The sequence below is a fragment of the Chiloscyllium plagiosum genome, unplaced genomic scaffold (assembly GCF_037043375.1).
Source record: "Chiloscyllium plagiosum isolate Xiang-an unplaced genomic scaffold, Cpla_swu_hap1 HiC_scaffold_37, whole genome shotgun sequence".
NCBI classification, from domain to species: domain Eukaryota; kingdom Metazoa; phylum Chordata; class Chondrichthyes; order Orectolobiformes; family Hemiscylliidae; genus Chiloscyllium; species Chiloscyllium plagiosum.
The window spans coordinates 22,476,820-22,504,106 of NW_028270175.1; the positions used below are offsets into that span (position 1 = coordinate 22,476,820).

Sequence of the window (27,287 nt, forward strand, 5' to 3'; positions counted from 1 at the left end):
CCAAGTTTCAAACTCCCATGTGTGTAACTACGAAATGTTACTTATTTTAAATATTGTACAACATGAAAAATTCCTATTTAATTTTAATATTAAATGTATGTTTTCAGCAATAAGGTGTTCAAATATGCCATTGACCATAACATGCCATTGCTTTTGCATGCAATATTAGTGCACCATTGGTCTCTATCTGCAATTTGATACAAATCAGTTTCTCCACCTTGGCTTTACCATACAGTAAAGAGCCAACTGTAGTTTGAGTCTTACCTGGGGTTAGTGCACACAAAGTAGTGGCTTGTCTGGGATCAGTCTCGATTGTGTCTGATATCTCTAGGTAACCAACTGAACAGTTGAAAATCAAGAATCTAAATATGAGCAGATGCAGTCTCCCCTGACTGGCAAATATATCTGGATTTTGTGATTTGGTCTACTTGACTGATTAATTAGACTCCGGGAACCAGTTTGCAGAGGATGTATGCTCCAATCAACACCACCTTCTGGTTGCCATCCATTTCACCCCACCTCTTCAAAAAAAACTCCCTTGGCAACATATCCATCCAGGGCCATCTCCGCTGTCGAAATGAGGCCATGTGCAAACTGGAGAACAACACCTTATATTCCACCTTGGGAATGGCCTCAACATGGAGTTCACCAGCTTCAAAATCTCCCCATCACAACATCCTCCAATGTCCAGCTCTCCCTGCCTCTTTGACCTGACCTAACCTGTCCATCTTTCTTCTCACCTATCCACTCCATCCTTTCCACTGACCAATCACAATAACCCCCTACCTGCATCTACCTATCACGATCCTACCTAACTTTTCCTCAGCCACACCCCTCCCTCTATTTATTTCTAAGCTCCCTTCCCCCTCCCCAGTCCTGATGAAGGATCCCAACCCGAAACATTGACTTTCATGCTCCTCTGAAGCTATTTGACCTTCTGTGCCTTACTAGCTCCACACTTTATTGCCATTTTTCAGACTGTCTTCTGTGTAATCTGACAATTGAATCTTGTTTTTCAGTATCTGAATCCTAACTTGCTGGCAGTGGTTACTGAAAGCGTTGATACGCATCATGAACGGACCTTCATTTGTGTCTACCTTATTGATGGGGTGACTGGACGAATCATCCATGAGTCTGTGCAGCGGAAAGCAAGGGGACCAGTTTATGTTGTACATTCTGAGAACTGGGTGGTGGTAAGGATGTGGAATGTGGTAAACTGTAAATCTGTGGGAGTCTCTGCCCCCGAATAACTGATTGTTCCGAGCTTAAACATGCTCATCTTAACAAATTACCATTTAGTGGACGGACTTAAGGATTTCTGACTAACTCCTAACCCCTTGTCCAGTTACCTCTACCTTTTTATACCTTCCTCTGCATTTTTAAGAACTGTTTAAAAATTCAGTTATTTAACTGTCTTTCAGTTTCTGCCCTGGCATTCCCTGTATTTCTTTTCTGCTCCATGTGCATAGAGGTACCTTGGTTTGTAAAAAAAAAAATGTATAACGTATATCTGCGTCTTGTTGGGTTAGTTGGTTTCTGGTGCAACTTACAGTTAAGCCCAATCTAATCAACTAGTTTCCGTCCATTTGTTCTTTCAGAGGGAGCTGTTGCACATCAGTTGGAAGGGTTAAAATATTGATTCAGTATTTTGAGCAAGTTTGGAGTTAAATAACGTGATTGTGTGGTGAAGAAGCTCTATTTAGTCATAGTTGTAGATTTCTCATCTATTGATTTTGATTTTGAGATTTAAATTTTGCAGTAATTGGGGGAAACAAAATGAAGTTCTACACCAGTGTTTGCAGTATCAACCCCATCACTGCACCCCAATCAGAATCTCAGTGGGCTGCATTCTATAATGTCTTAGCTATGGGCACAAGATTTCAAGTTGGGGGGCATGTGATCTTCTTTTCTTATTTCCTTTGCAATAAATATGTTGTGTTGGGCATTCTATCAGGGAGGAGAAAGTGAGGTCTGCAGATGCTGGAGATCAAAATTGAAACTTTATTGCTGGAACAGCACAGCAGGTCAGGCAGCATCCAGGGAACAGGAGATTCGACGTTTCGGGCACAGGCCCTTCTTCAGGAATGAGCAGAGAGTGTTCAGCAGGAGAAGATAAAAGGTAGGGAGGAGGGACTTGGAGGAGGGGCGTTGGAAATGTGATAGGTGGAAAGAGGTCAAGGTGAGGGTGATAGGTCGGAGTAGGATGGAGGCGGAGAGGTCAAGAAGAAGACTGCAGGTCAGGAAGGCGGTGCCGGGCTGGAGGGATTCGGCTGAGACAAGGTGGGGGGAGGGGGGGATGAAGAAACTGGTGAAGTCCAAGTTCATCCCCTGTGGTTGGAGGGTTCCCAGTCGGAAGATAAGACGCTCCTCCTCCGACCGTCGGGTTGTTGTGGTTTGGCGGTGGATGAGTCCAATGACCTGCATATCCTCGGTGGAGTGGGAGGGGGAGTTGAAATGCTGTGCTACAGGTTGGTTGGGTTGGTTCGTCCGGGTGGCCCAGAGGTGCTCTCTGAATCGCTCCGCAAGTAGGCGGCCTGTCTCCCCAATATAGAGGAGGCCACACCGGCTGCAGCGGATGCAGTAGATGATGTGGGTGGAGGTGCAGGTGAATCTGTGGCGGATATGGAAGTTTCCTTTGGGGCCTTGGAGAGAAGTGAGGGGGGGAGGTGTGGGCGCAAGTGTTGCACCTCCTGCGGTTGCAAGGGAAGGTGCCGGGAGTGGAGGTTGGGTCGGTGGGGGGTGTGGATCTGACAAGGGAGTCGCGGAGGGAGTGGTCTCTACGGAAAGCTGATAGGGGAGGGGAGGGAAATATATCCTTGGTGCTGGGGTCTGTTTGGAGGTGGCGGAAGTGACGGCGGATGATGCGCTGTACATGGAGATTGGTGGGGTGGTAGGCGACTCCCTTGTCAGATCCACACCCCCCACCGACCCAACCTCCACTCCCGGCACCTTCCCTTGCAACCGCAGGAGGTGCAACACTTGCGCCCACACCTCCCCCCTCACTTCTCTCCAAGGCCCCAAAGGAAACTTCCATATCCGCCACAGATTCACCTGCACCTCCACCCACATCATCTACTGCATCCGCTGCAGCCGGTGTGGCCTCCTCTATATTGGGGAGACAGGCCGCCTACTTGCGGAGCGATTCAGAGAGCACCTCTGGGCCACCCGGACGAACCAACCCAACCACCCTGTAGCACAGCATTTCAACTCCCCCTCCCACTCCACCGAGGATATGCAGGTCATTGGACTCATCCACCGCCAAACCACAACAACCCGACGGTCGGAGGAGGAGCGTCTTATCTTCCGACTGGGAACCCTCCAACCACAGGGGATGAACTTGGACTTCACCAGTTTCTTCATCCCCCCCCCCTCCCCCCACCTTGTCTCAGCCGGATCCCTCCAGCCCGGCACCGCCTTCCTGACCTGCAGTCGTCTTCTTGACCTCTCCGCCTCCATCCTACTCCGACCTATCACCCTCACCTTGACCTCTTTCCACCTATCACATTTCCAACGCCCCTCCTCCAAGTCCCTCCTCCCTACCTTTTATCTTCTCCTGCTGAACACTCTCTGCTCATTCCTGAAGAAGGGCCTGTGCCCGAAACGTCGAATCTCCTGTTCCCTGGATGCTGCCTGACCTGCTGTGCTGTTCCAGCAATAAAGTTTCAACATTCTATCAGGGACTTGGGTACAGCCCCAAAAAAGTCAAAGGAACTATTTTTTTCCTGATCTGTACTGTTCCTTAGCTGTAGTTAATCCAATTTAGATTCTCTGCACTGTCTGGACTATGTACATCAATTCTAATTCTGTTCTGTTATTCCTTTCCCACCACTAGTACCAGTACTGGAACACCAAGTCCCGAAGAAATGAAATGACAGTTTTGGAACTATATGAGGGAACAGAGCAATACAATAGTACCGCGTTCAGCTCACTTGATCGTCCTTTCTCTCCCATCATTTTTCAACAATCTTACATCTTCCCTTCAGCCATCAGTCTTGTGGAGGCCACAATCACAGACAAAGGCATCACCAGCCGTCACCTGTTGAGTAAGTGACTTTTGGGGTCGATGGTGGTGAAGGGGAAATGCCACTTGACTAATAATCTAGAGGTCCAGGTTAATGCTCCAGGAACAAAGGTTGAAATCTCAACATATTTGGTTGAATTTAAGTCCAGATAACAAATGTGGATTTGAAAGCTATTCTCCGTAATGGTAACTGTTATCTTAAAATAACATCTGGTTCACTTCATGTCATATTGGGAAAGAAAGTTACCATCCTTACTGCAGACCCACAGCCATATGGCTGACTCTTCCTACTCCTGAAATGGCTTACCAAGACAATCAATTATGGTAGTTAAAGGATGGACTAGAAATCTTGGCTTTGCCAGTACCACTCATAAGCATGATGGGTGAATTAACCCTTTTCTGTGCTCTAAGATTCCACAGTTCAAGACTTCTCATGGTTGATCTGGGTTAAATTACCTTTTTGTTCTCTACAATTAATCTCAGACTGTGTTTCTCTATCTTTCAGTTGGTCTGCACTCTGGAGGAATTCTTTCTTTGCCAAAAGCATTTCTAGATCCTCGACGGCCAGAGGTTCCATCTGAGCAAAGTCGGTGAGCTGACAAACTTTCACTTTCCTAGATTGGGCATGGATGTGTTTATGGTGCAGAGGCATTGTCTCAAAAAAGCGATATCTGGTGTATACAGAGGAACTTCAATTGTCCGAATGAGATGGGCGGGTAATATTTTGTTTGGATAATTGATTCAATGCCCCTCCTCAGGGTTTTCTGAAGTTTCCCTTTTGCTCACTCTGCCTGCCTTGCTGCCTATCTTTTGTCTCAGGGTTTGTTTGTGAGCAACCACACTTGTGTGTAAGAAACCTGCAGCATTGCTGAAGCCTCCTGCTTCACCCACTCCAACCCACCGCCTCCATCATTCAATGGGATTGACATAGCGAGCATTTGCTATGTCCGCTCCCTGTTCAGGAGACTAAGCAGCAGCACACCGCGTGTGCGTTTCTTCTCCTCCTGCACCCCCACCCCCAAACACCAACCCCATGAGGCAATTAGATTTGTATTTAGTTAGTGCTGTTGTACTGTTTTGAACTACCAGAAATTAAAGCTATTTTTTCTTAATCCTTTTATGTTATCTTCAGGGAAGAGAACTTGATTCCATATGCTCCAGAACTACCAATCCGATCAGAGTGGTATATTAACTACAATCAGTCTGTTTCCAGAGTGCGGGGAATTTATACAGCTCCTTCTGGTCTGGAGTCCACATGTTTGGTCAGTATGCAATGCAGTCCACATATGGCATTGCATTTTCAGTTTCAATGTCTTCTATCAAAGGACTCTGCCATTCAACCCATTTAAGCTTTTTTTTTTACTGTCAAGTGAAATGGCGATCTCAGGGATTATGGATAATATGCTAATTGAGAGAATTTCTCTTCACTACTTTTTATAAATTACATGTGTCATGATCCATAGATTAATAGGATGTGAGATCTTACTGCTTTATTTTACATTCATCCAATATTCAAATCCTTTATTTTGTTTCCTGCTTCAGTTCATTATAGAGCTTGAATGTTACAGATGACACTGCTGATGGCCTGGTGTTAATTTACAATAGATGAAAGAATATATCCAGTGGACATGTTTGATCCTTCCCTTGTCCTAATTCCCAGAAGAAACAGCATTTGGCCAATCTATGAACTCTAATTTTCCAAAAAGTGTTGTCTTTTTTGAAGGATCAGAAAAGTGGGGTCACTGAAGAAGAATCAGCACAGTGCTCTTTTTAGAGTACCACTATCCTGAGAAACAAAAGTCAATCAAACTTAAAGAATATGTACAACATTCTCACCAGTTGAAAATCCTATTAGGAACAGGTATCCTATGGCAGCAATTTATATAAGCAAATGAAAGTGTATATTACAGTGACACATATGCTTCGTATCACAATTTAATTACTGTCTTTATACACTAGATATCCCAGGTTGTGTAAGCTGTCAAGTGTACTAATGGACACTGTTTGCTCTCCAGTGTCATTTAATATCTTGGCAAAGAAGTGCAACAGGCCATCAGAACAATCTGCGCCTTGTGCTGTGACAATCAGAAGCTATACTAAACTGCATTGTGGTCTGATCTTCCACATCCCAGACTAGTGTCAGATAAACGTGATTTGTATTTATGGTAGAGTTCACCAAATGTCACCAATTAGTAATGTTGAAATCAATTTGGTGATTTTTCTTTTTTATTGTAGGTTGTTGTCTATGGACTGGACATCTTCCAGACTCGCGTTTACCCATCAAAGCAGTTTGATGTTCTAAAAGATGATTACGACTATGTGCTTATCAGCAGTGTCCTGTTTGGGTTGGTTTTTACAACCATGATCACGAAGCGCCTTGCCCAAGTGAAACTCTTGAACCGAGCTTGGCGATAGATACCTTTGGCAATGAAGAAAGTGATGTCTTGTAGCAGAGCGGAACAGAAGTTGGGTGTAACTCTAATCAGGGATCTCGATAGAGTTGATACTCATGTACATACAATGTATATTTTTTGTAACACACTCTCACTATGAGAAGCAGAGTGATGGACACTTTCAAAAGTAGATTTTTTAAAAAATTGGTTTAATTGCTGTAAAGAAAATAATTGAACTGTTTCTATTAATCAGAAATTTTTTTGAGATGAAAGGTATTTTTGTTCCTGCAGAGCTTGGAGTTAATAGGGGGCTATTGAAAGTGATGTTATGATTAATAGCAGAGCTGAACTTGAATGTTTCCCAAAACTGTGCTTTAAATCTTTTAGCTTTTGTTGTGTTCTGGAACTAGTTGATATTTAACAATAGAACATGGATGTTGCATCCTGCTCAGGTTCCCCTTAAACATGAATGCTGGAGAGTAGTTTCATTGTTCAGTCATTGGACAAAAGCCTCTGGCTTGTACACAATTTAAGTTATCCACCATTCTGGTTTGTTTCCTCGGCCATTGTTCCCAATGTTCCTTTGTTATACAGATTTTGAAATGTTGTCAAAATGTCTGATTTGTAATGCTGAGGCACTGCCACCAGATGTTGCTCAAGTTGTCTTTTTCATCTGGATAGGCACTGGTTCCACATGGTGTATGGATGTTGTGCTACATCCTTCGTCCTTGGGCATTATCTTCAGTTCCAACACTCCTAAGTGGACAATAAATTGGCAAATTTTATTTTAGTGCCATGTTTCTGTTGATTTCCTCCCAGTGTAATTAACAATCCCATTTTGCAGTGTTGCATGTTGATGGTATTCGTGAGGAGTGGTTGTTAGATGATTGCTGACTGAGTATTTACATTAATTTGAAATAGTTGTTCATTGTTTCGATTGAAATTTTGAAGTTTGCGTGCAAAGGAGATGTGGGGTGTGTGTGCATGTACCTTGAGCGTCAACTGACAAATGTCTTGAAATACAAAAATATACAGAAAAATTTAACAGTTGCAACTTGCAAGTGTACCCTAGGAATAGAGGATTTTGATTGTTGATTATTTTAATTTATGACGTTTAGTATTTAACTCCTGAAAATCTTGACTAGGTTTTAGAGCCAACTTAAAATGTGCAATGGTTGAGTCATTGAACAGGATTAATGCCTGATGTGTGAATATCTGAGATTCTAATCATGTGCCCAAGTTTCAGCATTGTTTTGTGTGAAATGGGGTTAGAACGACAGTGATCTTTGGGTTAGTTACATGTCTTTCCCGTTCCTGTACCTGTAATTCTATTGAAGTCATATCAAAAACATTGATACTTGAAACTAATACATGGAAATCTGTTAAATAGTAAATATTAATTTGTTTTATGGGTTGTTTTTGAAACCATGAATAAAATGTTACTGTAACATGGAAATTGTGTTTTTGAGCTTCAGGTGGAGATTGAAACATTTTTCTAAATATTATGCTTTCAGCAGTTAATACATTAACGAGAACTAAATCCACAGTAATGCTTCCTAAATAGTTTTTAAATTCTAAATCTAATGGGAGAAGTCTCATGCAGTAAATATCACTGTTGGTGTCTGCTTTCCAACAGTGAGTTTGATTGTAACAGCTGATCTTCCATTTAATATCCAGTATGTGTTCCAGCTGAAATGCGTTTCCACCATCACTTTGGAGGGTCCCTAGACATCCTAATACAATGATAGCGTCCCTGCCCATGAACAGGGAAACCTGGATTCAAGTCCTACTGCTTCAAACCTGTGTGATAACATCCCTGAATGGCTTGATTAGAAAAATAGGTATGAGGTTGTCTTCAACCATATTTGGAGTAAATACATTAAATATATCAGTGAAATAGGAAGACCCCACAAACAGCAATGTAATGAGTAACTGTTTTAGTTGTGTTGGCTGACAAAATAGTTGGTTAGGGCTTCTATGAGATATTCTTTTTCCAATGTGCTGTGGAATCGTTTGCACCACTTGGGCGGGTGGGCAGACAGATCCTCTAATGCTGCAGTACACTCTATTCTGCGTTGAACTATCAACCCACCTTATATGTTCAAGTTTTGGGCATAAGGCTCAAACTCTCAATCTTGCAGCTTAAATCAGGAATATTATCTCTGAATCAAGTCTGACACAATATAAAGGTTAGCATATACAGGAGTAAATTAAAGATGAATTTTAAGAATTTCCTCTAATTAAAGATGTGGACTTTAAGGTCCTCTATTAATTTCTTGTTTTTCAACTTAAGGAAATTAAAATGTCAACAGTTTTGTTTTCAATGTATTTTGATGTATAAGTACTTCTGTTAACTCAAATATTCTTCTCACAACCAAGAGCTCTGGATGTTTTCTAATTAACATGTTCAGAGATTTTATTACACACCTTTGAATCAGGTGAACCTGGGTCTGCTGGCTCAGGGTTAGGGACATTACCACTGTCATCAGACCCTTTCAACCAAGAATTATGGGATGAAGCTAGTATGGTTAATGTACATTGTTGCACACTGGCTAATTTCTGCAGTGTACTTTTTACATAATTAATGTAACATTCCCATTTTAGCAGTATTTCTTTACATTTTTCCAGCCCTCTTTCCAGTTAACATTAAGTACCTTGAGGGTTATTGGGAGATTATAACTAAAACATAATTGTGAACTGGCCAGGAAGGAGAAGCAGGACATGTTCATAATGTTGCTTTATTGCTATGGCTGCTAACTGCAGGTTTTCAGTCGACAGCTGGTTCGACCTTGTATTAGGCGCTGCTTTGGACTCTGTTTTAAAGAATTGTTATTCTTAGACGTGATGAGGCAGATTTACAAGAATAATACTGGGGCTGAAAAAGTCAAGAGGACAAGTTGGGGAAAATGCGTTGGAAATGCAGCTTTTACACATTGAATAAAACGGGGGTGTGAGGTAGGTTTTGCCCCAGTCCCGCCCCCTTGTTTGCGAAAGACCGGTTACAGAGATCGGCTTGTATTCCGTGAATTATGAAAGACTGGTATGGGGTGTTTGAAATGGTTAAAATATAATTAAGAAGGCAATTCATTTCATGTCATAGAACTCATCTGAAGATTATAAAACGCTGAGAGTGCTTTGGGTAAGGAGTTTAGGGGTTACGGAACTGAAACTGATAAAACTACCGAAGTTACATATACGCTGTCCTGAAGCATTGCTGGAAAGAATGACGGCTTCTCTGTTTCGGCCGCGCCCACTGAGCAGTGCAGGCCGGGGTCAGCGGACCGGACGGTTTTGTGTGACACACCAATGGGGAACGGTGTTAGGCCGCCCGGAGTGTTTAGTGTGTTGCACCAGAAGGGCTGTGGAAGATGGCGCTCAACTCGGCCCCGGCTCCGGAACCTGATCCGGACTGGAGTGCTGCGGTCCGTCCGCTCCTTGCCGCCTCCTATTCTACCTTCGAGCCGCGGGACATCTCTCAGCTTTTCAGTTCCATCGTTAATAGGTAAAGTAGGAGCGCGAACACACACCGGCCCGAGAGGAAAGGGGTTGGGATGCAGGGTTCCCGGACGGGAGGGCCCAATAATGCGGCCCCGAAGTCTCGCAAATTCTCTGCGTTCAGGCTTGAACTCACTGGCTGCACATTCAGTCCCGACTTTGAGTAGGATGGCAGGGGCGGAAGTCAGGGGGGAAAAAAGACAAGCGTAGAACCTTCGGTCTGTTCGAACAGCCGGGAACTTTCTAGCATCCGAAGCGTCGAGGGGGTGGGGCTGGGGTAAAATGTACCTCCTGTTTTATTAATGTATAAAAATTGCATTTCTGAAACACCTTCATTTTTAGAAAAGTGTCTGAGGCGTTTCATGGATATTCAAAGTTGAACTAGTATCTATTGGCAGGTGATGAGCATAGAGTCAGTTTCTACAGCATAGAAAGACCCCTTGCTCCATCATATCTGCGCCGGTCATCAAACATCCATCTGTTCTAATCCCATTTTCTTGCACTTGGCTGGTAGCCTTGGATTCTGTTGCGTTTCAAGTGTTCATCTAAAATACTAATTAAATATCTCCAGGGCTCCTGCCTCTACCACTCTTGGGCAGAGAGTTACAGATATCCACAGCCTTCTGGGTGAAAAGATTTCTTTTTGAGTCTCATCTGAACCTCCTGCTCCTTACCTGAAAAAGAGGAAACGTTTCTCCCTACCTACCCCATGCCCCTCAGAACTTTGTACACCTCAATCAGATCCATTCTCAACCTTTCCTGCTCCAAGGAAAGTAACCCCAATTGATCATCTTTCTCTTAGCTGAATTTCCCCAATCCAGGCAGCATCCTGGTGAATTTCTTTTTGAACCCCCTGTAATGCAATCATGTCCTTCCTATGGTACAATGAGCAGATCTGCTCACAGCACTTCTGCCTAAGGATATATACAACTAAAACCTTCTTGCCATTGCATTCAATGCCTTGAGTAATGAAGGCAAGTACCCCTTATGTTGCCTTAACCATCTTTATCTTCATGTCTTTCTGCCTACAAGGATTTATGGATAAGCAGTCCAAGGTCCTTCTAATCCTCAGTACTTCTAGGGTCCTAACATTTCTTGTGTACTCCCTTATCTTGTTAACCCTGTCACAATTCTGTTTTAGATAAAAATGCATCAATGCTTATTTTTGAAGGTAAATCCATATATCGTGTAATACAAGCTTTTCCTCATTGCTATTTGCCACATAACCAATTTTAATCTCATCTGCAAATCTACTGACACGCTTCAATTGTCACCCACTGTTTCCTGCCAGTAGGCCAATTTTGGATCCAATTTGATGGATTACCCTGGATCCCATGGGCTCAACTTCTTAACTAGTCTGCCATTTGAGACATGGTTTTTGATAATGTTGAGGTCCATTTAGATATTTTCTGATCAACCTATTCAACCGTGTTATGACAACTCTGGTGCAAGTAGGATTTGAACTCAAGCCGCCTGGCCCTACTACAGTCCCATAAGAACCTCACTGAAGTCATGTAAACGTCATCAATTGTCCTCATCTACACACCTAGTCACCTACTCAAACTTCAATCAAGAACTTAAAATTCACCTGCTGATTTGGTGAGATTTGAACTCATGACCCCAGAGGATTAACCTGGGTCTCTGGATTAATAGCCCAGTGGCATTAGTCGCAAGGTCTCTCTTTCCAGGCAAGTGCTCGATTTTGAGAGATATTTGAAGAGCATTTTAAAGGCTGTAATGGAGTTGGAAAAATTTGATTTATTGTCACATCTACCTAAGTACAGTCAAGGCAGATCACAACATATGAGGACATACAGATCATAGGGTGATTGAACAGAGCGAGGCATCCCAAATTACAGCTGCACAGGAGGTGCACAAAAGCAAGATCAACGTCAGATTTGGTATCTGAGGTCCATTCAGCAGTCTAATAACAGCATGGAAGAAGTTGTTTTTGAACTGTTGATACAAAATGTTAAACAAACCTATCCTATATTCGACTGAAAAGGTTGGAAGAGAATATGGCGGGTGTGGGAGGGTTCTTTGGCTGCCTTTCTGTGGCAATGAGAAGTATAGGTGGAGTCAATGGATTGGAGGTTGGCTTGTGTGATAGTCTCCGCTGTGTTCAGAACTTTGTGTAGTTTCTTATGGTCCTGGGCAGAGCAATTGCAGTACCAAACTGTGATGCACCCCAATGCTTTCTGTGGTGCATTTGTACAAGTTAGTGAGGATACTTCGGGACATGTTGAATTTCATTAGCCTCTGAAGACAGATCATTGTTTATTGTCACTCCTAGGAACGTGACACTCTTGACTCCCTTCACCTCCGCTCCATTGATGTAGATAGGGGTGTAACCTCCTCCTTTCTTCCTGAAAGGTTGAGGAGAGGAATACTGGAGCTTGTGTTCCACAGGTTGGGGGTAAGGGTGAGAGTATTCGCAAGAGATGGCAGTCAGGAATTTTAGGCATGGGTAGTATAGTAATAATTGTTTGCCAGTCATCCATTTGACTTAGATTTGTATCTGTTCTTTTAAGTCCCTTTTGGTTAAACACCTCTTGTCAGGTCAGGGCTCTAAACTGAAAGCAAATGATGGTAAGTTTGTACAATCTCCTTCATAATCTAAATAATAATCTCTAGTACTGTTTTGGTGCAGTGGTCACATCCCTACCTCTGAGCCAGGAGTTCAAATCTCAGCTGCCCCAGAGACATCATAACCTGTCTGACCAGCTTGATTAGAAAACATCTGTAAATGCATGATATAAGATTCTTTTGCTGGGGTAGTTGTATCTCTACTGTGAGCCATGGTTTCAAGTCCCATCTGCTCTATAGGGGTGTCACAGCATGTTTGAACAGGTTGATTAGAAAATATCTAAACCATAACGTCTGGGGGTTCTTGCAGTGGTTGTGTTCCTGCCTCAGAGTCCAGAGGTGTGTGATAATGTCTCCAAATTGATTACCGAATATCTAAACTGTGATGTCATGATATTCATTCTGGTAAATGTGTTGTTTCCCTTCCCTGAGGGTTGTCTAAAACTGAATACGGGTGGAATCTACATTAATGAAACCTAATGTTTTTCCCTTTATTCCAGGCCATTTCAGATAAAGGCTTATTTCAATAGTCTAATGTTCTTTTGTACCCATGTGCTAGCTTTTGCTATTTCTTTTCCTCTTGGATATCCAAGTCCTGTTGCTTTTCCACGGTTTGATATTTAACATTAAGAAAATAGTCTGATTTGTCTTGAATGGAAAGAAAATGATCTCTCTTGCCTACATTTAATTCCATTATCGTTATGTTTCCCCACTCACTTACTATGATTTGTGACTTATTGTTTCCATCAACACAGTTTACTATACCTAGTGTCTAGTACTAACCTTTTTATTCGCAAATTTGGGTTTCAAGCTTTCTCTGCTTCATCAAACTCATTGATATGAAAAACTGAGTCAGTCTGCAATTTCTTACCACAAGGTTGTCTGTGTTTTCATAAACTCTAATTTTGATCATTAGTGTTGAAATCCTAGTTTAGGTATTTTCTAATCAGCTTGGTCAGTGATGTTATGTCATGCCTCCTGTCTCAGAGATATGGACACTACCACTGTGCCATAAGAGTCCTCATTATATTCAAAGTAAATGCCTATTTTAGTTGATTATCCCATCTTAAAGTTTCCCTCTATTTGATGCAGCCCTACAAAACGTACATAACCAGTTATAGTTTTTAAAGCGATATGTTTCTGATCACAAATTGTGAACAGTAAGCATCCCTGTATACTTGGCCATTTAATGGTATAAACTGTTGAAAACAACAGTTCACAGTCTTATTCTGATGCACCTGAAGAAAGCAGACCAAGCATTCAGCTATTATAGTTAAAACAGATGCGTTCAAAGGATGACCGCTGTTCTGAAATAACATGGATAAATAAACTTTTTTTGGTTTAAAGTTTTTGGAGTGAATGTATTTTTTTTATTTTGTGAAATATATCAGAAATTATAACTGTGGTCCACCTGCTAAATGTTTGCAGCCTGAACATATGGTGTGCTAGTGACAGGTGTGGTTACATAATCATAACTGAAAAATAAACTAATAGTAGAGTGAATACATATGGAATATAAATAGATTGAAACTAGATGACTATGCATATCATAGTTCCTGTGTCTGCTCATATGCAGCGCAGTATGATTCTGCAATTCACTTCAGTGATTTGCAGTTTAATCTTGCCATACTAAAAAGAACACAAACCTCATGTGAAGTTTCTCTATCCATTTACTATAATGAGTTAATGATAGTGAGCTTATCTATTTTGTTCTGCCTCCCACTTGAACTATTTTGGTGAATGCTGTGACGAGGGAAGTTGTGCCACTTGATTTGTAATTGCTGTTCACTAGGTTTGTTGTTGTGTTTTTGCTGCCTCGCTTGGGCAAGATGTTATAGCTCGTTGAAGCGAAAGCTTTTCCAGGTACAATGGTACGATGAGACACGGTGTTAAAAAACACTAATTATCCTCTGATTTGGAACCAGTGACTACTTGTGGAACCAACTGCAAAGTCTGTAAATACTCTGAAAAATGCATGCTACAGAAGAATACATTTGTGACACTCGTGTCAGTATGGCACCTACTTTCTTTGGACTATTGTTGAAATGAAATTGATACTATTGCGTTGGTTAAGGCCTTGTGTGCTGTCTTGGGTGGATGTAAACATCTGATAGTTCTTTTTGAAGAGGTGTAGGATTGTTCTCCTCAAGTCCTGGATGATATTATTTCTTAACCAACAGCATGAAAATAGCATTTAGTGGCCATTTTTTAATGTTGCTTATGGGAGATTTGTGTGCAAATTGATTGATTGTCAGGTATCTTGCATTATAGCAATACCTGCTTCGTGCTGGAAAGAGTTTTGTAAGATGTTGAAAATTACTATTAATGTACAAGTTATTTCCAATCTGTGCGTCCAGAGTAGAAAGGCACAGGCATTATCATGATTTTTATTTAATTCGTTCTTGAAATACGATTATTGCAAGCAAGGATTGGCATTTATAGCCCATCATCTGCTTTGCATCACTTACTAGTGCAAAACCCTAAAGGTTAAACCCTTTGATCCAGGACATTGCCTTGTATTTCAGCTGCCATTGATTGTGTTTTCTGTGACATATTTCAAGAATGCAAACCACTGCAGCAGTCGTTGTCATCTTTGATCAGCTTTAGATGTAATTCTTTGATCTGAGGCAGCCAAGCATCAAGAATCTTGGGCTGTAATTTTTGTTAGAGTACCTCAAAGAGAAGCCCTGCATTAAACTTAAAATATGCAAGATCAATGTTGTCCAAATGAAATTGCTCACAGTTGTCAGTATAGGAATGTTGACTTAGCCATTGGAATCTAGTTTAAATTTTAAAGACTGTAGATTTTTGAGCTAAAGAGATCAAGATATGGAGTAAAGGCAGGTTAGTGGAATTGAGGTACATTTCAGTCATGACCTAGTTTTGGGGAACAGGCTTGAGGATTTGATTGGCAACCACCTCTCTTCTTAGACATAGGATGTAGGAACAGAAATGGACCATTCGGCCCATTAAGTCTGCTCTGCCCTTCAATAAGATCATGGCTGATCTGATTTTAAACTTCATCTTCCTGCCTTTTCTCCGCAGCATTTGATTCCCTTCCTAATTTAAAAATCTTATTTCAATATTGAATGTATGAAATGATCCCTCTGGTACAATCCTCAGAATAAATTCCTCCCCACCTCTGCTCTATTCTGAGATTATGCTGTGTAGTACTAGACTCCACCACCAGGAGAAATAACTTCTCTGCATCTAGCTTGGCAAGGTCCTAAGAATCTTGTCTCTCAATCTTCTATATTTCAATGAGTACAGGTTTAACCTACTCAACTTCTCCTCGTAAGACCATCTCTCCAAATCTCAATCTACCTAATGAAGTTTCTCTGACCTGTTTCCAATGCTAGTTGATCTTTCCTTCAATGAGGGGTCCAATCTGCAGCATTCCAACTGTAGTCTTGCTACTACCTTGTATTGTTTTAGCCAGACTTTCTATATTTTTATACCCCATTCCCTTTGTGTTCGCAACATGCGCACATTTTAGGAGATGCCTTACCAACATCATGTAATATAGATAAATATACTTCACAGTTTAATGTTTTAATGTTTTACAATTTAGTAACCACTCACATGGTTAAAGTGATTAACAATTTACAGAGGAACCTATATTATCCGGCATTCAATTATTCAAATATCGGATTATCCTGCAAGATCGCAAGGTCCCGATGCTTGACTAAAGTATGTTATCCGGCATTCAATTATCTGGAATTCAGTTAACCAAACAAAATGCTCCCCGCCTGTGTCCATCAGATAATCGAGGTTCCTTTGTGCAATAAATTCACAAATTAAGGTTCTCATGGGAATACTGAGATATGCCCAGTGACACTTTCTTTTACATGTTAGACATGCATTTAGCTGAAGCTCGATGTGCAACTGTCCACATATTGCTCTTGGCATAAGTATTCTCCAGCTTTCAAACTAGTTTGTTGTTGATAAAGAGTAGCTTCAGGATCCATTGAAACAAATCTGACGCTACCCGAACTCTAATAAAGGCTTGTATCCCTTAAAAAGGGCCTTGTGTGATATTCTACTTGTTGAAGCTCTGCAAATGTTAAATAAATTGAGAACAAATAGTGATCACTGGGACTTTTCTTGATTGCCAATGAATAGCAATCACATCACATTCTTTATGTATTTGTTCCCTGTCAAAAACCTGATTTCTTAGATTGTAAGTAAGGGAAACTGCCTGAATAGCTCTGCTTCACTTTCATTTCAGCATGATTACTGCACACGTCATAATCTGTATTGTAACTGCAAATTTTCAGTCAGTTTCTTTCAAACTCTTACCATCGATTGACTCAAAGTCCCTCATCTCCCACTTGATCACCACCCCTCATTTGCAACTCACTGTTTTCCCCTCCCTTTTCCTTGCCAGCTTCCACTTTCAAGTGTAAGAATTACAGATCAGGAAACAACCCCTATTACTAGAGGAATTCTTCTGAGAGATTTTCTTTAGTACACTTTTGCTTAAGGTGCAGTTTTGTGGAAATACATTAGGAGTTTTAAATGAAGGCTAACTTGAATATTGCTTTAAAAAAAGGCACATTTTGTCAAACTTTTCATCTTGCACTTGTCACAACATGCAAGAGCACCAGGTTTGAAGGGGCAACTGACAATTATACTGCATGAGAGGAGGCTGCTGATTGTTTGGCAAGTCAACTCCAGTAGAAACGTTGCTGAGGAGAATGTCCCCATTAATGCTGATTGACAGTTAACAGCCAGGCAGATTTGACTGATCAGGTCATTGTCTTGAAAAGTGAACCAGTGAATGAATGTCACAGTAATGTTCTAGCTCTGTATTAGCAAATGTCAAGAGAAACTATAAAAGTTCTTTTCCATTCACTCCAACATCATTCATATCTCTTCTGACAAAGGAGTAACTTATGCTAGGCTACAACAAAACCTGATTGACAGTCAAGTTGAGAGTGATAGGTAATAATTTCCAATTAAAGAAAACTCAACTCTCTCACATTAGTTTCAAAGACTTTATCCTCTTTGATTCTTGACCATAAAAAGTTTTGGGTTCACTGTAGACAAAACCAATCTTATCCCTTTTACAAGATAGGGTCAAAGACTGGTATTCTTGTGAGTAGCTCAGCTCTTGACGCACAAACGCTCTTCACAAATTGCCAATCACAATAAGGAGCATGATGGAATACTCACTGCTTGTGTTGTTTGATATGGATTAAAGAGCACTTGAAAAACTTGACTCCATTTGGGCAGAGACATTTGTGTAATTTGTCCTGGACACTGGATTCACTAATTGTACTGTTCAAACTGCAACTGCAGCAGTTATTTTGATCTCAGTCACTGAAAAGGATACTGGTAAGTTTGGTACGGCAGAACTGTTAACACCCAAGTTTGCTTTTGCTTCTTAGATCAAGCATTCACAGCAATGTCTTGTTCTGTCATAGTTGCTGAATTGGATCCAGGATGATCTTCTGTTACCATTAGAAGAATAACATCACCACATGGGCTACTCTCAGTTCTACAATTCAACGCATCAACAAATTGGGCAATAAATCTTCAGTCTTCACGTTGAACAAACCTTCCATTGTGTAATCTGGCGCTACCACAATGGTGGTAGGCACCAATCCAGCATTTTAAAACTGGGCATCCATCATGCAGTGGGCCATCAGCAGTGGTAGAATTGTAATCAAATGCAATTTAATTTCATGCACAGCAATTCCCCAAATCTGCCATCAAGTCAGAGCTCAGTCCTATTTCAATAAAGAATGCAGGAGGGCGTACTGGTAGCTGTATCAGGAATATCTAAAAATGAGATGCCATATTTCACTGTGGCTGCAAGAGCGGGTCGGTGTGCCTCCTGTCTCCTTAATGCCTGTCATCATTTAGGTAAAATCACCAATGTTTTACCAGGCCACAGGATGCTCTGACATTAGATGGTTTAACCTGCAGATCTCCACTCCTCAACAGGAGAGGTTGAGAAGGGGAGCCCTTCGTGGTAACCTCAACAGGAAATGAACCCATGCTGTCAGCATCCCTTTGCAGTGCAAATCAGTTGTCTAACCAACCATCTTGTTCACCATCTACAAATCGGGAATGTGATGGAATATTTGCTACATGCCTGGATGGGTGCACCTGCAACTATTTTTAAAAAAATGCTTGACGCCATTATTCTGCTGGTCTAATACCTCATCCACCACCTTCAACCCTCACTGCATTTTGACACAGTGACAGCAGTGTTGTCATTAACCAAGTCTCCTTCAAAAGCACCTCCCAAATCTATGATCTCAGCCACTGAAAAGGAGAAGAGCAGTAGGTGCATGGAACATCATCACCTGCAAATTCTTCTCTGATCCTGTCACCATCTTGCCGTGGGACGATATTGTCATTCTTTTGCTTGCCATATCAAAATCGTAGAACTTGCTTACTAACAGTACTGCAGTATCATTATACCCCAGGTACTGCAGCAGTCCAAGAAGGCAGCTCACCACCACCTTTCTAGGGCAATTTGAGATGAACAATAAATGGTAGTTCTGAAGGAATAAAGAAAAAAATTGCCTTTATTGTATTATGCGCTTCCTGAGCCCAAATCAAAAAGCCTTTTTGCTGATTGATGGTATTGTAAAGCTTAAGCTGCATTATGACTCTCTTCTGAACTAGTGATGGAATATAGTTTGAAGGGAATTGATTATTTTGAAATATGAATACTGAAGTGACCCATTGTATTTTTTTCACTTGGTTGGTTAGTTTGTACTTCTGTTGATTTGAAGCTTATAACTTGATTGTTTTGTGTTTCAGTGAGAAGCAGATTCTGCATCATGACAAGCAATATGAACCCTTCTACTCCTCATTTGTGGCGCTTTCTGCACATTACATCTCAACAGTCTGTGCACAGAGTAGGTGTTTCTAATTGTTTCTTTAAGTAATACAGTTTAAAGTTATGATTAAAGAAACTACCGCTTGCCTGTCTGAAATCGTGAATCTCAATTTTGTCCTGCTTTTGTGTTTAGAATATCCCAAATCGGGGTGAAATTCAGGAGGGCACTATGATTGCAGCATAAGGCAGTGGTGTGATAAGAATATAATAAAAATGTAGGCAATTGGCACGTCTGGGTTTGCCCCCTTCAGCACAGTAACATTTTTGCAGCACTTGGTTGTATTTTGAGTAGTTCAAATGTTTTTGGATATATTTTTTCACAGATTAAAACAGAATCATGAGCACAGGAGGTTCAGCATTTGTTGAAGTAAGATAGCCTGTCATCTTGCTGCAGAAAGCTGGATTTGCTATTTGAATGAAATGCCTGAAAGATAAAACTAGACCATGTTGCCCCCCCCACCCCACCAAGTAATCCATTGCAGACAAACTGACCAGAACCTGCTCAAAATGACCAATATTTCAAACTCAATTTTAGCATCAAGTTACTGGACGCTCAACATACAAACCAAACTCAATCTGTCATCTTCTGTTCTTATCTGATTTGACTTGGGGTGGCACCCTGTCTCAGTGGTTTGCACTGATGCCTCAGTGCCAGGTTCAATTCCATCCTCGGGTGACTTTAAGTTTGCACGTTTCCCCATGTTTGCATGAGTTTCCTACGGGTGCTCAGGTTTCCTCCCACAGTTCAAAGGTATGCAGTTTAGGTGGATTGGCGATGGGAAATTGCCTGTTTCTGCAATTCTACGAGGCTATGCCTGTGTCAGCTCTTTGAAAGAATCAACCAATTAGTCCCACTCAAATGTTTTGCATTGAGAAGATTGCTCCAGGCTAATAGAGAAGAGTAAAACATTTTTCAGTTGTTAGTGTCACAAAGCTGGTCCCTTTTTTCTAAAAGCTGTTCCTTTTCTCCAGGATACTGTGTCCTTGATTTTCTTTCAGAGGGGTCTAAACTGTCTGGGCTCCGATTAGACTAGTTTGGTACAGAGATGAAAAGGATTTTGAGAGGCCTTTTGTTTATATGTAAACAGATGAGAGTTCATGCCAAAGTGGTCATGTTTTAGAAGTGACCTGTACAATGATAGGGGAGTGGTCAGCTCTCTAGGTGAGCATTTCAGTCCAGAGATCTTTTTCCATGCTGTACATCTCAATGACTCTATAACTAGTGAGGAGTTCAACAGTGAGCTGTGTGGAAACAGATTGCTAAAAAAAACTCCCTCTCCCTCTCTTTCTCTTTCTGCCCTTCTAACCTCAACCTGTAAGCATCTGATCCATTTGTTTTTACTGTGTTTTAAAGGATTGTTGGGATTGTTGTGTACATTTGGAACAGCATAATTAAGTCTAGTTTTGGTAGACTAAGTTCTGTAGGGGTTCTTTATTCTGTTATTTGTGTTTCATTGTGTTATTTAGTGAATACATTTTTCTCTTTTAAAACCTGGTAGCCAGCCTCGTTAACTTACTCTGGGTAATTTTCACTGTACACTTACGGAAACAAATTGCAAAGTTATGGTCTGGGCTGCCTGCTTAAGCATGTTTTGATGGGTCTGACCTAGCCCATAACATTAGTCCTTAAAATACTTAATGTTTTGGAAATACCAAGTATCCAATGCTAATCTATCTTATTTCCAATATCTATAGTTCCTAGGAATCAGCTGTTGTCTGTTGCAGCTGCATGTAAAATCCTGATTGAATTCTCATTGATGCGCCTTGAGAATCCAGATGAGGCATGTGCTGTTTCACAGGTAATGAATTAAAACCTCTGGGTCTCTCTGTCTGTCTCTCCCTTTTTTAAATTTCTTTTTCTCTTTCTTTGTCCTGTTCCCTCTGTCTCAGTTCTATTATTTTTTTCTTTCTCCCTCTGCTCCTCCCCTCTTTTCATCCTCTCCTCCTCCTCCTTCCCGCTGTTGCTCCTTGCTGATGTGAGATTTGATATTGTGGTACCAGTGTGTCTCGACAGAGTGTGGGGAAGAATGGAAAATGTTACTTAGCTACATACTTGATCATTTGACAGTTTCTCCAGAACGTTCACAACTTTCATAATTGTAAAATCCTAATTCTTCCCTGATATAATGTTTGACCTCACATTCATAAATCAGGATGGTCAGGTGCAGTGGACAGCTAGCTAGTTAATGGCAGCACTGACAACTTCAAAACAATTACCTGTCTCTTAGGCTAAATCATCTTCTTACTTCCCTTACTTGAGGAGGGATATATTGGAGGCAGTTCAGAGGAGATTCGCTAGATTGATTCTAGAAATGGGTCTCTCTTTATGAAGAGAGATTGAGCAAGTTAGCTCTACACACTCTGGAATTTAGAAGAATTGAGAGGCGATCCAGTCGAGTTATATAAGGTGCTGAAGTGGTTTGACAAAGTAGATGTTTGAAAGGATGTTTCCTTCTGTAGAATGGGAGGTCAAAAGGTTTATGCTAAGTTATAGCAGCTTTAAAACAAAGATGAGAAATTACTTGTCCCAAGGGGTTGTGAATCTGTAGAATTCAATATCTAAGTGCAGTGGATGCTGGACATTGAGTAAATTCAAGAAGCTATCAGATCTTTAGTTAATGGGTTGAAAGTTATGGAGATTGGGCAAGGAGTTGAGGTTGGGGCTGAGATGAAATCAGCCATGATCATATCAAATGGCAGAACAAGCTAGGGGGTACTGAAATACCTACTCCAGCTCCTCGTTCTTATGTGCTCAGATTATCTAAGAGAGAAAGGAAGTTTCAAAAATTCCTTTCTTTCACAAACCTCCCAAATCTTATGCCAATTATTGTTGGCTGTTCTTAATTGTTTGCTGTCGGCTAGGTTTTCCAAATTAACATGGACTCAACAAAATGATCCATTATTAATCTAAACAGCTGGTGCTTTTTGTTTCTCGCTTCCATTCTTCTTGAGTGGAGATATTGTATTGGCAACTCTGTCATTCTCCTGCAACAAATTCAATTTCCAAGGAGGTTTGACATTTTTCTTTCTATTCTTCAGGTTCTAAAGTTCTTGTCACCAAATTAACAATAAACAAGTTTTGTTCTATATAAATTCAAACTGATTCAGATTTCTAATTGCACCTGATCCTTATGTCTCATTTGCATATTACTCCATTCTTGCCGATTTTTTTTTTTTACTTATTCATAGGATATGGCTGTCACTGACGATGCCAGTATTTATTGCCCAGAGGGCAGTTAAGAAATGACCACACTTTCTCTGGATCTGGATTTTTCCTGACTCTTGACATTGGTTTCATGGTCATCACAGATTTCGTTCAATTGAATCCAATTCCCACCATCTGCCATGGTGAGATGCGAACCTGGATCCCCAAATCAATATGGTATCTCTAGATTAACAGTCTATCGATAGTACCACTAGGTCCATGCCTCCCTGTTTGAACATCTATCGATCAGCATATGATCTGGAATCCTTGGCCTTGCTGTCCTTGTCTCTGCAGATACATCCAGTCCTGCTTTCTACAGTGCACTCTCCATTCAGTCTGCTTTGTTTACTGCATTCCATATAATCAGTGTTTTGTAGACAGTGACAAAAAGCCATCAAAGTCTACTGGACTACTGCTCTGTATCTCAAAGGATGGAAGTTATGCATCTGCTGAAATGAGCCTTAGTCAGGTCCTGTACAATTTTGGGCAGCATTCCTCAGGAAAGATGTATTCACCTTTTGAGATATGCAACATATGTTGATCAGAATCATTCTGGAGCTCGAGTGTTTAATTGTAGGGATTGGTTGCTGAAAAGTTCCTTTTTATGACCTGTCGTCAAGTAAATTTAGACAACAGTACAAATGGTTCTGAAGAAAGTTGTGACCTGAAATGTTAACTTTGTTTTTTTCCACAGATACTATCTGACCTACTAAGTTGGTTTTAACATTAATTTTTGTTTTTAGTACAAATCTAGAACTTTTTATTTTCTCACATCAAACTTAACCTGCTACCCCAAAAACCTGGATGCTAAAGGTCAGTTGGAGGTGTCAAGACTGAGAACACTAGTTTTTTTTAAGTTAAGCTATGAAGACAAGTAAAATGAAAACCAGAAAATTGAATCAAGATGCAGATAAGTTGAGATCTAATTGAGTAGCAGAATGTTGAGATCTTGTATGACCTGTTTATTCCTAATAGTCCTACATTTAACCAACCCGCAGAAGTTCCTTCTTTTGTTGCATCTCTCCAAACCTGCAGAAGCCTCGTTTAAAAGCTGCCAGTTGCTAAAGCCACCTCCTTAACTTATTTCCTCTGTTCAGATCTGGACTGAGATGTTTTGTTATGTTAAAGATATGTACTTAAGGAGACATTATGCACCAATCTCAGTAACTTCTGTTATAGCTTTATGATAGCTGGTTGAGTATATAAGTGAATGACTGAAAAATAAAAATAAGGAAGTCTCAATGGTTTTAGTTTGCTGATTAGAGGTGAATAGTGCATTAAGTCATGGTAACCCTGGTTGGCAATGACCTCAGCTAGAAGGAACATGTATGAGAAATAGAGCAAGAACGAGATTGGGTTTGGAGATGTTGCCAATGATTGAAGAGCTTTCTAAGATATGAAACTTGGTACCTCAGAGAAATGTCTGAATATCCCAAGCAAACTAGCTGTAGGAAAATAAACAGTAAGAAAGATGAAAAGATAATGAAATGGAAAGCAATCAACAGGAACCTTGAGAAGCTTTGTCTGAATAGAAAGATTTTTCCTAAGCTTATGTTAGATTATTTGGACTCTATGTATATAACATGTTCTTTTTTTTAATCCTGTCATTGTTATTGTCGCTACTTCCTCCTCAGAAACACCTGATCCTTTTGATCAAGGGCCTTTGTACTGGTTGCAGCCGATTGGACAGGACTGAGATCATTACGTTCACAGCAATGATGAAGTCAGCCAAGCTTCCAATGACAATAAAGACTCTCTCAGATGGTAAATCCATGACTCTGATAATCAAAGATTATTCTCTGGGTATGGTTAATCTCTGTGCAGTTGATTGTCGATTGTTCTGCTGAATTATTTTTCTTATTAGTGAATCTCTTTCCACAGTGGAGGATCAGAAAGAGTCTGTCTCTCCAGTGACACCTGAACTCAGACAGAAAGAAGTGCAAATGAATTTTTTAAGCCAATTAACTTCAGTGTTTGACCTAGATGTGTCAGCCTCATCTGCCCCTTCTCCGGTTGTTCAGGTATGGATTTGGGAAATAAATTCTACATCTTTTCACATTAACGTTGTTCCCTCTAGGTTGTATGGTTATAGTGTGCTGAGCACAAGTAATGATTTCTTTTGTGGCGCTTACATGCGTGACCATGTGTCAGTTTTAAAGGGATTGTGCCATTCTCGAAACTGGCCATGCGTACAACAGGAATTTGGAGGAAATATTACCTGTTAATGACTGTGAAATGAAAATACAGTGTCCTGTGTGGAGCATACCTGGGATTTAAGATACTATGGAGCATCATTAAAGGTGTGATGCCGATGGGGCATAGTTAAGGGATACCACACTTCAGTGCTGGCAGGAAAAAAATAACATCCGTTTGGAATAAATTTATGAAGATAAGCTCTAAACAAACTTGGCTCAATGCAAGGGTGATTTTATTAAATATTACTACTGAAACAGCGCTTGTGCCTTTAAACTTTCAAAACTTATAAAGATTGTAGTGATGTATTTAAGGGTAGGAATTTTAGGAAGCAAAAAAGTTTTATAGTTTTCACACTGTCAGCATGAAGATCTGTGGATAGTGTTCTGTAGGGTAAAGACCCCTTCTCCCAGCATAGGAGCAGGAAGCCATTGATCTTGTCTGAAATTTTGATTGGATAATTGATAATCTGTTTCTTAACTCCATCCAACCCAACTTTTCAAATTCAAAGATCATGCATTCTATATTGCAGGAGAAATTTCACTGTGCTAATGCAATATTTGTCACTTGTGCTATTTTCTTGAATTTGTGCCAGTTAAATGGAAGTTAGTGCTCAATAATTAGCTGTATTGTGGCATGGACTTGTACCTACTGGGAACTGGATCAAAGTTTCCTCAAACCTTGTCAATAAATGCCTGTTTCAACTATCAAGCTTGTTTTTGAAGCCAGGTAGAAGATAACAATGCAATATTTTGTGCATTGCAACTTGGTTCCAAATATATTGATATTGTATATTTGGTGATCTTTTACCTGAGTATAATTAACTCTGAATGTTTAAAGGATGGTTGAAGGCAAGTAGGGGGATGTCCTTAGATTAGATTAGTGGAATTCATTGCCATGGAGCGCAGTGGAGGTCGGGATGTTAAATGTCTTCAAGGCAGGGATTGATAAATTTTTGATCTCACAAGGAATTAAGGGCGACAGAGAGAGTGCAGTAAGTGGAGTTGAAATGCCCATCAGCCATGACTGAATGGCAGAGTGGACTCAGTGGCCCGAATGGCCAGTTAGAAAGACTGCTCTTGTAGGGAAAGGGGTTAGGAATGATCCAGACCGGGATGGTTGACTAATCTGTTTCCATTTCATAATCTCTATATAATTTCTTTATATCTGTCAGGTGGATGGTGAAAGTGATGAACAAACTGGAACTGATCAAGCAACAGTTGCCAAAATGAAAAGTGCTTTTATTGCGCAGAATGTGTCCAGTTTACAAGCACTGGGTGAGATTCAAATCAAATCCCCAATAGTCATTCATGAGATTAGTTTTTATTGTGAATCTTAAGAATTGTTATCAGTGAATTAAGGAATATTAGTGAAAAACATCCGTGTTATAAAGCTACTGTATCTTCAAAACATTCACTTCCTTCACCGCCAGCACTCAGTGGCATCAGTGTGTACTATCTGCAAGATTTAGTGCAGACATTTGTCAAAGATCCTTTTACAACACCTTTTAAACCTGTTATAAACCAGTTCTATCTAGAAGGGCAAGGACCAAAGATACATTGGACCATCACCACCTGCAAGTTCCTTTCCAAACTACTCACCATCCTAATTTGGAAATATATCATCACTCCTTCAGTGTTACTGGGTCAAAATCTTGGAATTCCCTTCCTAAGGGAATTTAGTCTCCCTGCAGCACATGGACTACAGCAGTTCAAGAAGGCAGCTTGCTGCTACCCCTCAAGGGCAACGAGGGGTGAGCAATAAATACTGGCCAGCAGCAATGCCCACATCCCCATAGATGAAGAAAGGGCTGTAGATGTCATATACATGGACTTTAGTAAGGCATTTGATAAGGTTCCCCATGGTAAACTAATGGAGAAAGAGAAGTCGTGTGTTGTGCAGGGTGTTCTAGCTCGGTGGATAAAGAACTGGTTGAGCAACAGGAGACAGAGAGTAGTAGTTGAAGGGAGTTTCTCAAAATGGAGAAAGGTGACCAGTGGTGTATCACAGGGATCATTGTTGGGGCCACTGTTTGTGATATACATAAATGATCTGGAAGAGGGCATTGTTGGTCTGATCAAGTTTGCAGATGACACAATGATAGGTGGAGTAGCAGAAAGTATAGGGGACTATACAGGAGAATATAGATAGATTGGAGAGTTGGGTGGAGAAGTGGCAGATGGAGTTCAATCTAAGCAAATGTGAGGATGCGTTTTGGGAAGTCTAATTCTAGAGCAAACTATATAGTAAACGGAAGAGCCTTGGGAAAAGTTGATGATCAGAGAGAACTGATAGTTCAGGTCTCTCAACAACTGTCGAGCAACCATCATTCACAGATATACTGCACCCTCTTTTATTTCACCCATTCTCCCCCTGCTTCCTTCCTTATAGATGCTGAGGCTAACTCTGAGATCAACTAACTCAACACAGAACAGGAATAATGCCCGTGACCAGATCATGTTCCATTAGGCAGTGTCTTTGACTCATTGGGCTGGGTTCCTTTGTTAAATATAAACTGAGTTAATTCACAAATATAAC

The 27,287-nt window shown here is 40.7% G+C and overlaps 2 protein-coding genes across 9 annotated transcripts in view; both read left to right on the top strand.

The window, feature by feature from the left end:
• emc1 (ER membrane protein complex subunit 1) overlaps positions 1-7,870 on the top strand; it is a 29,862-nt gene extending 21,992 nt beyond the window's left edge. Inside the window, exons 18-22 of the mRNA XM_043675856.2 lie at positions 1,020-1,193; positions 3,833-4,043; positions 4,527-4,611; positions 5,154-5,283; positions 6,257-7,870. Coding sequence (XP_043531791.2) covers positions 1,020-1,193; positions 3,833-4,043; positions 4,527-4,611; positions 5,154-5,283; positions 6,257-6,436 — 780 coding nt within the window. The 3' untranslated portion in view covers positions 6,437-7,870. The remainder of the gene's footprint in view (positions 1-1,019; positions 1,194-3,832; positions 4,044-4,526; positions 4,612-5,153; positions 5,284-6,256) is intronic.
• Positions 7,871-9,644: 1,774 nt separating this feature from the next.
• Positions 9,645-27,287, top strand: part of ubr4 (ubiquitin protein ligase E3 component n-recognin 4) — a 202,298-nt gene continuing 184,655 nt past the window's right edge. For 5 of the 8 annotated variants that reach the window (XM_043675848.2, XM_087980459.1, XM_087980461.1 and 2 more), the window contains exons 1-6: positions 9,646-9,916; positions 19,273-19,370; positions 21,047-21,150; positions 24,191-24,320; positions 24,438-24,577; positions 25,924-26,026. In XM_043675848.2, the coding sequence (XP_043531783.1) occupies positions 9,783-9,916; positions 19,273-19,370; positions 21,047-21,150; positions 24,191-24,320; positions 24,438-24,577; positions 25,924-26,026 (709 nt within the window). In that variant the 5' untranslated portion in view covers positions 9,646-9,782. Of the gene's footprint in view, positions 9,917-19,272; positions 19,371-21,046; positions 21,151-24,190; positions 24,321-24,437; positions 24,578-25,923; positions 26,027-27,287 lie in introns of all 8 variants that reach the window. The other 3 variants (XM_043675853.2, XM_043675854.2, XM_087980458.1) reach the window with 2 other exon arrangements.